Source organism: Canis aureus, chromosome 28, assembly GCF_053574225.1.
Source record: "Canis aureus isolate CA01 chromosome 28, VMU_Caureus_v.1.0, whole genome shotgun sequence".
NCBI lineage: Eukaryota > Metazoa > Chordata > Mammalia > Carnivora > Canidae > Canis > Canis aureus.
This window is the reverse complement of record NC_135638.1, coordinates 9,934,807-9,946,347: the sequence shown is the minus strand read 5'-3', so window position 1 is coordinate 9,946,347 and position 11,541 is coordinate 9,934,807. Positions and strand designations below refer to the sequence as shown.

The 11,541-nt window shown below is 41.8% G+C and overlaps 1 protein-coding gene and 1 long non-coding RNA gene across 2 annotated transcripts; one reads left to right on the top strand and one right to left on the bottom strand.

Moving 5' to 3' along the window:
- Nucleotides 1-558: 558 nt before the first annotated feature.
- Nucleotides 559-11,221, top strand: CA3 (carbonic anhydrase 3). The gene is made up of 7 exons (XM_077876378.1): nt 559-764; nt 1,574-1,771; nt 3,934-4,052; nt 6,050-6,142; nt 7,178-7,240; nt 8,209-8,364; nt 10,159-11,221. The coding sequence occupies exons 1-7, from the start codon at nt 731-733 to the stop codon at nt 10,276-10,278; spliced, it is 783 nt and encodes a 260-aa protein (XP_077732504.1). The 5' UTR covers nt 559-730; the 3' UTR covers nt 10,279-11,221.
- Nucleotides 3,740-5,516, bottom strand: LOC144300395 (uncharacterized). The gene is made up of 2 exons (XR_013366998.1): nt 5,468-5,516; nt 3,740-4,098 (listed from the first exon to the last, which is right to left on the bottom strand). It is a non-coding gene; the product is annotated as an uncharacterized LOC144300395 (long non-coding RNA).
- Nucleotides 11,222-11,541: the final 320 nt, after the last annotated feature.

Below are 11,541 nucleotides of genomic sequence, written 5' to 3'. Positions count from 1 at the left end.
GGCGTCACTGTCCATCTCTCTAAGGTTATTGTCCCTCCCGGCCTCTTGCTCCCCATCCTCTTGCTCCTAAGATTTTACAAGCTGCCTGCAAGGGAGTCAGACACGGGTCAGGCAAACAGACGTGCTCTTTCCAGCTACCGTAACCGGATCGCTGGCGCGGAATCCAGTCCCCGGAGCGCCCGGGACCGCGGGCAGACAAGCAAGCAGCCTGCGCTGGAAGCAAACCTCGAGGCGAGGCTGCAACGCCGCCCGGCTGCAGAGCTGAGCTGCCGCCCGGGTCTCCTGCAGGAACAGCCCCGAAAGGCCTGGAAGAGGGAAGGAGGGAGGGAGGGAGGGAGGGAGGATGGGGCCAGAGTCGCCCGCACTTGTGCACGTCGGCGGCGCCCCCCCTTAGGACAGCAGCGCGGCTTGGGGGGGGGCGGGCGGGAGACTAGGAGAGCAGCGAGCCCAGGTTCCCGGGGAGGGGTGGGGTGCGGTGGGCTGGGCTGGGGGGGCCCTCCTTCCGCCCCCCTCCTCCCTGCCAGACAGCTGTCCAGCTCTCGGAATTCATTGGCTTCCCCCACCCCGCCTCCCAAATACCACCCCAATCCACTTTAGCCCCCCTGCCCCACCCCCGCTGACCTAATAAGGCCGGGCCGGGTGCGGGGGCCCTATATAAAAGGCGCGCGCTCCGCGGGGACTCTGCGCGAAGCCCCGGAGAGGAGGGAGCCCAGGGCCCGCGGACACGACCATGGCCAAGGAGTGGGGCTACGCCAGCCACAACGGTGAGTAGGGGCGCCCCCCGCCCCCCAGCCCCAGCCCTGGTCCCGGATGCTGCCGGAGGATCCCCTGGCATTGCACGGAAAGTGCGCGACCCCAGGGAGTGCGTGGGGAACTTTGGGAAGAGTCCAAGGAAACCAACGTTGCCTGAGCACCTAGCAAGTGCCTTAAGCGGCTGACCCTTTTACCTTTATCTCATTTAGCTCTCCCTGGAGCCCTTGTTACTTCCACTGGAAGCAACAGAAGTGCGGAGAGAGGCTGGGTACCGTGCCCAGGGTCACACTACCTCTGACTGAGAAGTCAGGAACCCCCCCACACCCCCTACCCCCCCCCCACCCCCACCACCAGGTCCAGTTCTGATTGTTCCTTACTCCTCCTGAGCTACTAGGCAAGCACTTAACCTCTCTGAGCCTGGTGGTGGCTTCAGAATCCTTGCTCTGCCTGCTGGCTTCTGCTCACCCGGTGGTAAAAGAAATAGGGGTGAGCTTTGAATACCACAGCTTTGAGGGTATTTTTTATTCCAGCTTTATGGCAGAAGATGGCATTGGTAAAACAGGTGATGCAGCGCATTTCAAAAATAAGCCTTTGAGGTTCTACTCTTGAGCAAGCAGGGAGATGCTTTATATTTCTAAGTATAGTATTAAGGAAACTATGAAAAGGTCTTAAATGCTGAGCATTGGCATGCCCAAGCTGAAATCCAAGACCTTTTCATAAGTACAGACTAGCCTCCATGTATTTTGCTGATTTGGTCAGTTAGAAAGACGACTTGGAATGTGCCGCCAAATACATAAATCCCCTCAACTTGATTTCCTAGGTCCTGACCACTGGCATGAACTTTACCCCATTGCCAAGGGAGACAACCAGTCGCCCATCGAACTGCATACTAAAGACATCAGGCATGACCCTTCTCTGCTGCCGTGGTCAGCCTCTTATGATCCTGGCTCTTGCAAGACCATCTTGAACAATGGGAAGACCTGCAGGGTTGTGTTTGATGATACTTATGATCGGTCAAGTAAGTATGACGCTTAGGTAAAGGCCCACGGACATTTCCAATGTCCATATTGGCAAAATTAGACTTAGGATACAGTAACAGAATTAGTGGGAAGAGGGGTCCCTTCATCTCTGAAAATGGAGATGACATTCTGTTTGGCTCTAGTCATGAAGAATTATGTTCATGCGTTGAATAGGAATGCCTCTCTCTCTAACCTGGTCAACTTCGCTGCTGCAAAATGGGCCCATGACCAAGCTAAAAGTTGGCAATGAGTTCTTGAAATGTGGCTTGATAAGAAGGCGATGAGTCCAAATGAATGTCATTTTGGATGGCCTACACCTGAGGTTTCTGACCACAGTCTAGAGAGCAAGGTTCCCATTCCCACATGTGGTAGAGAGTCCTTTCTACAAAGCAAGGAACATGGAAAAAACCCAAAGTAGGCACTTTCTCTCCCTGGTGTGTGGGTAGGGGCCAATCCAAGGGAGAGAATGAGGTCATTGCATGAGTCAGGAAGATTGCCTTCAATGCTTCAGTGGGGTTCATTTGATTAATCCTTTTGGCAAGTGGTTTTGAAGTATATGACAATTTCGTGAGTAGTGATTTGTGTTGCACGAAAATGAAAAATCACATTTTAAAAGACTCTTTATTTTACTACATTATTAAGCAAACCAGTGAAATAAAAGCAGGCTACTTAGAAATCCTTCATTTCACTGTAAATGAGGTAAGAAAGAATCTATCTTTAATATTTTGGTGCTTGATGTACAAGAATACATTTTCTTACAACAACATTTGTAAAAAAGTTAAAATTATCCTTATTGATATATATATATAAATGAATATTCCCAAGGATGTTATAGTAAGGGGCAAGAGTGTCATAATCTCTACTTATTAGGAGGCTCCCAGTAATGAGTATCATAGAAATTTATATTTTCTTAAACAATAAAATTTCATGTTACTGTTACTTTTTTCCCTTTTGTCCTTTTAAATCAAGTTCCATTCTGAAGGATAAGCAACAAAATAAATAGTACCTATTATGTTGAACCACATGAAAATACTGTTTTTGCTTGCAAAATATGGACAATTCCATATGAATTATCCTAAGTTGGACTCATATGTCCAGAAAATAACTGTTCTAGTGCTTGGACTGGAAAAATGCCGTGAATCAAACCACTTATTTCTACATGACCAAGCTCATACAAGTCTAGCTCTATTGTTTTAGATTTATGGTATGTGGCTTTCAGTGCCCTTTCAGCCAATAGTTGGTCAATCCTTTCTGGAAGAGTTACTCTCTGAATTATATTTTGATCTAGTTTATGTTCCTAAATCTTGATTTTAGGATTTTTGCATAATTTCCAATGTCTTGCAGAAAATATTTAGACCTCTAAATCATTCTCCAGGTGAATGAAGTGAGATCAAAATAATGTGATGGGTTGAAGTATTTGGACAACAAACTAAAGAAATTAATGCTGCCAAGAATTATCTAGTTTAGTTATCCACATTGATCGATTCTCTGAGAAATTTCTGAATTTGTCATTTTACCTCATTTGAATAGACACAGTCTAAGTTCGAGGTGGATGACAGCTTTTGCTTGTAGTCTTAAAGATGAGTGGAGTTGGAGGCAAGACATGGGGAAGGAATTCACATTTGCTCAGGGATTCGTGTATTGGGCAACATGATGAACACTTTAAAGTCCTTAATCTCATTTAATCCTCACGGCAGCTCTGAAAGGTTGATATTATTATCACCTTCATAGAGAAGCAAAAACAGGTTCAGAGAAGTTTAGCAACTTGCCTGAGATCACACAATTAGCTAGGATTTGAACCTCCATCTGTCTGGCTCTCAACTGTCATGTTCTTCTCACCGCACCACACAACCGACTCATTTGTTGACTGTCCACATCCTTATTGCCCATCTTTTGTTTTAATTTTATCATCATAGATGTTATATTGACATTTTAAACATAATAAAACAAGCAAACGAAACAAGACAGAAAAGAGAAATCATTTATTTTGATATAGCCCAAGACTTCGTGAGAAAGAGACCAGTGTGCTTGAGAACAGTATCATCTACCCAGCAGATTGACCACTTTTGCCCTTCAAACTTTGGCTATAAGAGCACTTGTTTAAAGTAGGACTCTAAAAGAAGCATGAATTCACCGTTGACCTAGCTTCTCTGACTCACAGTGCTGAGGGGTGGTCCTCTCACTGGACCCTACCGGCTTCGCCAGTTTCATCTTCACTGGGGCGCCTCTGATGATCACGGCTCTGAGCACACCGTGGATGGAGTCAAGTATGCAGCAGAGGTAGGAGGAATGGCCGTGACCCACTCTGGGCCTCCCAGAGTGAAAACTGAAAAGTGAAAAATAACAAAAAAGTCACATCCACTGCCCTTCCTTCAAGCCTGAGGTTGTGAAAAGTGCTGTAGTAGTTTAAGCATATTCTAGGCTAGACGATTGAAAGAGTGGAGGTGAGTGAGTATCATGCATGAAATTTGTCAAGGTTATATTAAGAAAAAAAAAAAAGAAATTGGATGGTAGTTTCATAATTAAAAAAAAAAAAAAAAGACCAAGGTCCTGAACAGAACAGAAAAGATAAGGATAGCTAGTACTTATTAAGTGCTTCCAAATATTAACTCATTTGATCCTCTCAGCAACTCAATGAGATGGGTTACAGATGAGGAAACTGAGTCACAGAAAAGTTACATGACAAAGTCACAGAGCTGGGTGCTAAACCTGGTGCTCTACCTTATGTAGGTGGGCTTCAGAGTCTATCACCTTTTTATTTTTCTACGGTTTATTTATTTTAGAGAGAGCAAGATCACGAGAGAGCGGGGAGGGGCAGAGGGAGAGAATCTGAAGCAGACTCCCCGTTGAGCAGAGAGCCCTACATGAGGCCCCGTCCCAAGACCCTGAGAGCATGACCTGAGCCGAAACCAAGAGCCGGCTGCCTAACTGACCGATCCACCCAGGGGTCCCCAGAATTTATCATCTTGTCCAGTGCCTTTGGCTTCTTTTATAAGAACGTAGTGCTCTAAAAATAGCATTTAGAAGCTCTGGCTAATGCTCTTGTTCTAGTCTCCTAATGAAGGGTGTGCATACATAAGTGTGTATGATTGTGTATATGTATATATTTACACACACACACAAGTGAATAGGTAAATATAGATACACTTACAATTTAATATGAGCAAATACTACTGTCTCCGTTAACCCAGTAAAGAAAAGCATGATTTGTAGCTGAGATGAAGGCAGCAAATTACAGGGACAGAAGACAAGCCTAGCGCATATTGTTTTTCTAAAGCTAAGCCTGTGAAGGGTGACAAATGCCCAAGAGGTGAGGATCATTCCAGTTTTTTACTGCCACACTCTTTTCTGGTCCTAGGCTCCGGCCAACATAGGGGCTGGGACAGGGACCTCGGAGACACTTGTGTTCACTCCCTCAGGCAGCATGCTGAGGTAGCTTAAATGAAACTCCAGGAGACCCGAAGTACTTCACTAGGATCATTCCATTTTTCTACAGCTCATCTAGAAAGCCAGTGACAGAATAAATAAACGATTGACAGCGCCCTCTGGATCACTTCCCCCTGAAATTGGGGAACGTTTGGTGTATTACAACTGTGGGCATGGCTTGTGCTTTGGCCTTTCACATGGGATTATCTCAACACTTTTGGTCTTGAATACAATATTCTTGACTGCTGTGAACTATTGTATTCTCTTACCATTCTGTGTAACTCGATGTGAGAAGTTTGACTAATTAAGCTGGTACCTAAAAAAAAAAAAAAACAAAAACAAAGAAAAAAAAACAAAAAACAAAAGCTGGTATCTGTGTTCTACATTAAGGTTAGGTTACCAGCAGTAACCACTGGCTGCTAAAAGGAGGAAAATATGAAAATGCCCAAGAATTTTACTATTGTTTGTTCTCCCCATTTCCCAATTAAATTGTAACTTTAAGATGTTATCTGCTTCTTGCTTATCACTCTGCGTTTCACGGTTTGATTTGTTAGAAAAAGGAGTAATGTTGTACGAAACTACATTTTGAATTAGTTTAACAAAAGTTCGGTGTTGCCTCACCGCTTATTACAAAGTTCTAGATCTACTTGTAATAGTCTCATACACTTTTCAGTTGAACCATTAAAAATGTCACCAAAATAGTGCCTGTTAATATTTAGAATTCTATCAACTTCCCAGGAGAGCGCTCGGCAACTTTAGATTTGTAAAATTATCAGGTTTATTGTGAATGATTTTATACTCATTTTCTTACTCGAGAAATTTACCTCATAACCTGTATTCTGTGGTTTCAGCTTCATTTGGTTCACTGGAATCCAAAGTATAACACTTATGGAGAAGCTCTCAAGCAACCTGACGGGATAGCTGTGGTTGGTATTTTTCTGAAGGTAAGGTAAAAATTGACCACGTTTCTCTGTCAAAACTTTGTTCCTTATCCGTGGTTAGGATAGCATGAGTTTCATTCCTTCCTTTTATTGAAAGGGGAGAGAGGAATGAATGTCATTACTCATTCAACTAATCAAGATATGTCTGGTAAAGTCAGCTCAAAATATTTAGCCCTTCCTTCTAAGTGTACCTTTTGCCATATGTCAGTGCCCCTAACTCTTCTAAATTCTCTCAAGAATGAGTGTGTGAGTGTGTGTAGGGGCAACGGAGACAGAGCCTTGGAAGGAGCTTATTTTAGGGCTGGGGAGGGCAAAAGCAGCATTGTTTCATTATCCCTTCCCGCTACTCTATTTCGATTGCACTGGAAACCAGAAAAGCCCATGTTGGGAACCACTGTGATGCCAAGTTCCTGGCTGGACATCCCCTCAGCTTAGGGTGGCTACCACTCACATGATCCCAGGCTAAGATAGCACATGGAATGTGTGTGTTGTTGGGCCAACTTTAGTTTAAAGTGGACTTAGTGTCATTAACACATGAATTTAGCGGTAACATAATCTAGATTTTAAGCCAGAGGTGAAAATCTAGCTTCTTTCTTTTTGAATGACCTAATTTGTTTTATGTCCTGAACTCATTGGGTCATTTTCAGTGATTGAATGCAATGCAACAGGAAATGGAGAGGGTCTGTACTGGAAGAAAATAAATTTAGTTTTACATACATTGAATCCATCCTAGCTTTAATTCTATATATATAAAAAAAAAAGGTAGAATGACTGCAGGGAAGGTCAAGGACATAGAAATAAATCAACATGTAATTTTGTGGTTTTGTGCTTCAGAGGCCTGGAGTCTAAATTTAGTTCAGAAAATATATACCCTAAGATCTTAGGGGAGAAATAAACTTCTGTTTTTGCTTTGTACAAGATATTCTTGCAGATTTATAAACACTAGTTGCAGATGGATGGATCAAAGTCAGTTTCCAAGACAATCATCAATTACGGAGAAGGGAAAAATATAATTATTGGCTTTTGATTTACTTACAGATAGGACGTGAGAAGGGCGAGTTCCAGCTGTTCCTTGATGCATTGGACAAAGTTAAGACAAAGGTAAAAATAAATCATGTTCCCTCCTAGAACATAAAGCAGGGTATGTCCGTTTTTTTATTTTTACTTTTTCAAGTGTATTTGTTCCACCTAAAGGGTTACAAAGTTTGATGAATATGCTAAGCAAATGTATACAAACAAATGCTGTTCTATTTGTGTGGTTTATGATTTTTTAGTGCAATTTCACATATATCAGCTTATTAAATTCTCTGTCAGATAATGACCTTCTTCATGATGTGGTTGTAAGAGAAGTTGAATGGTCATCCTCTGCTCCCCAACACACGCACACGCACACACGCATGCACACATGTGCAGAAGTACTAAATATTTTGGTCCTGCTCTTGCCCTCTCTCTCCTGGGTGACATCTTTATATTTTAAATCTTAACAGTAGACTCTTCTAATTAACACACTCCTTTTAAATGCCTTTGGAACTGTTCTAATCAAATGCTATTTTTACCACCAGAAAAAGTATTCCGAATATAATATTCAAGCAAGCCTGGTTTTTTTTTTATCATTGAGAACCTAAGCATTAACTTATATGAAATATTTGTGTTCCAGTGAGATGTGAGTTCTCTTTTTCTTGAGAAGTGAGCAATTACAGTTCTACTGACAGTTAATAGGGAATAAAATGTTACAATGATTGTGCCAAAGTCATAACATAAACTGGCTTCCCCCCTTTGACTTTTAGTTCTGAAAGGCATGAACTTTGCTTGAGTTCTGTTTTTCTTGGGGTGCCTGGGTGACCCGTCAGTTAAGGTCCCACTCTTGACCTCAGCTCAGGTCTTGATCTCAGGGTCCTGAGTGCAAGACCCGACTTGGGCTCCATGCTGAGTGTGGGGGCTACTTAAATTAAAAAAAAAAAATTTCCATTTTTGTCTATTGCACTTGAAATCCATCCTCACAAAGTGGTGAGCCCCTTGGGGGTGGGCAGTATGGGTGCACCTGTTCACCGTGCCCTGCTCTCTACCAGGGCAAGGAGGCGCCCTTCACAAAATTTGACCCATCCTGCCTGTTCCCTGCCTGCCGGGACTACTGGACCTACCACGGCTCCTTCACCACACCGCCCTGCGAGGAGTGCATCGTGTGGATCCTGCTGAAGGAGCCCATGACCGTGAGCTCCGACCAGGTAAGCACAGCCCCAGGCAAAAGCCTGGAGTACAGGCGAACTTGCATCGCTGAGGGGCTGTATGGTAGAGATGCTAGATGGAAGATGCTTTCGGAACAGCTCCATGACTAGACATTGCAGAGTTTGCTCCAGTTGATTAGGGTCAGTTTGCTCAACTTTCTAAAACCTGGCTTCCAAAAGTACCAGGATAAACACAGATCATTGAAGGTGGTTGTCATCCTCAACAGTGACTGAGTTTATGCTCTAGAAACACAGAAGGGTTTAGATCATTAAAATGAATTAGCCTTTGTTAATTTGGAACTCCCTCCAAATGCTAAGCACTGGTAGGAGATTATAAATACAGGCCCTGGGGACGAGGATACTAATGGAAGGGATTTAACAACCCTGTGAGCTGTATACGATTTTTTTCTAGTTTTTTTTTTTTTTCTTTCCAGTTTTTACAGATACCTAAGTCATGGTTTAGATAGGTTAAGTTCAGATAGGTTAAGTTTGCTCATGATCACACAGCTGAGCTGAGGAGCTGAGATTCCAGTGTCTGTCTGTTTCCAATACCTCTTAACCTCGTTGCTCAGGCCTTTCTTCTTAGTGTTCATCTAAAGAATGTCCTTGCAACACTTGTCAAAGAGACTTTCAAGGAAAGACTGGGAAAAAATATGTGAGCAGGGATATGGAGAAGAACTGATTAAAGCAAGTGGACAACTCGGAAATCCACACCATAGATCATGTATATCTATTTTTAAAGTCAGTTTACCAGTATGTCTCCCTTACTTAAGACAGGAGTATTCCTATTGCTGCCAGTCACAGGCTCAAGTACATATGATCATTTTTATCAAAAGATCAGATTTTTTTCATGAAGTTAGAAGTGTTTTCTCTTTCTCTTTTTCTTTCTTTCTTTCTTTCTTTCTTTCTTTCTTTCTTTCTTTCTTTCTTTCTTTCTTTCTTCTTTCTCCTTCCTTCCTTCCTTCTTTCTTTTTTAACTTAAAATCAATTAGCAACATATATCCAAAATATCAGATTTAATAGGTTCACTCATATACGTATTTTGAAAGAGGAACGAAGTTTTCTTAAGAAGAAAGCTAAAAACATTTTCATGTAGAGATACAGTACTGATGATAACTTCCTAAATTCTTCTCCCTTAAGAAAAAAAAATCTTCAAAAATGTTCTTAAAATTTTAAGTACAGCATGACTAATTTCTTTCTCTTGTTAAAAAGAGACTCCATAAACTTCTACAATGAAGGCCAATTAAGCTTATTATTTGCACTGATATTGCCCTCCTACATAAAGTATATGCTTCATACTGACCCACCAAATTAAAATAATTGCTTCAGAACTCAGGAGCAAACACTTTGACCAGAGGGCATGAGGATCCTATATAAAATGAAGAAAAATGTATTTTACAAATAAAGAAAAGGTTTATATTATGCAGGAACTGCTAACCAGATAATTCTGGACCAACGGGTTTTGTGGTTTGCTGGTCTTGTTTTAAAAGCGGAAATTTGGGGCACCTGGTGGCTCCATTGGTTAAGCGTATGCTTTTGGCTCAGGTCATGATCCTGGGGTCCTGGGATGGAGCCCACTTCAGGCTCTCAGCTCTGGGAGAGCCTGCTTCTCCCTCTCCATCTGCCTGCCACGACCTCTGCTTGTGCTCTCTTTCTCTTTCTCTCTGTCAAATAAACAAATAAAATCTTTAAAAAAATTTTTTTAAAAAGTAAAAGCCAGAAGTTTCTGTCACATGTAGCCTATGTCCACTTGCTCTGAACGTCATGCTGACAGCTTTCCCTTGTCCCTTGCAGATGGCAAAGCTGCGGAGCCTCTTCTCCAGTGCTGAGAATGAACCCCCAGTGCCCCTGGTGGGGAACTGGCGCCCTCCCCAGCCTATCAAGGGCAGGGTGGTGAAAGCCTCCTTCAAATGAGGCTGCAGGAGCTTGCCCTCTTCAGGAAAGGAAACTTGCCATTGGAGAGCTTGGTTCCTTGTCTCCTTTTGGTGCTCCTTACTCCAAGTATGCTTCAGTTTTCCACACTGAGCAATGTATGCAAGAGTGCAATCATTGAGAAACCAAAGTTACGTTTGACAAGATAATACGAAAGCATTTGGCCTTTGTAATAATCGTCTTTCCTATAAAAGTAGCATTGTTAGTAAGGTTTCAAAGAAGAAACAGGTGAAAGAGGAAAGTTTTAGAAAAATGGGTATTGGGCACCATTTTTTTCTGTCATCTTAAATTTCACAGAACTTCAGTTTTATTCTTTCTATATTTTGAGTTGTCCATCTTAAAGATATAATGAGTAATTCTATATATAGAAGCAGATGTGTATGAAGATTGCAGAGCGAAGGAAGGAATCTGAATTAAATATAAGGCACTTAAATGTCTATATACACGGAGCAATGAAAAGATGCATTTTAATCCTTAAATAAAACCAAGGGATCCATTACTTATTACAATTTTAGCTACTGTAAAGATTACCTGGTTTTGTTTGTCAACAAAAGGAAAACACATTCATCCAATTGTTTAAAAAATTTGATCCAATATTTGAATTTCTTCTTCATAAAGATGGTTGACTTTATCGTAACATTTTTCTTTACCTGAAGGAGGGCCATTTATTTTTAATTTTACTACTTTTCTCTTTTGCATGCGTATTAAGATAAAAATTGCCTCTGATATCTTTCTAATTTGAGGGTGGAATAATAATTCCTAGAACACGAAGGCGTGAATGGCTGCACTTGAAGTAAAAGCAGTTGTACTGATCATCAAAACTAATAAAGACATGAATGAAAAAAATTTTCTTGTGTTTTTTTAGTGAAGAAAAAGGTCCTAAATGGCAGTAATGGAATAAAACTAAAAATGGCAGAGTTTATAAGTCTATGTTTATAACTGAAGAGTGATGATAACACACAGGTTCCGCTTTTAATTGGATGTTACATTCCTCACAGGGTGGCTAAGAATCAGTGAAGGTCCTTGGGGGAAAATAGCAGACTTGAGAAGAGGGATGTGTGGCCGTATATTCGAGAGTATGGACTGGTTTCCAGAAGCCTTAAGACTGATTTAGGATTCCGGGGTCCATCCCAGTACCATGGTTGCTACTTAGGGGCATGGAGTCAAGTCAGACTGTAGCTTTTATGCTTCTATTTTTTAAAATGTGCATTGGGATGGCACTAGTCTGATACTATAAAAGTCCAT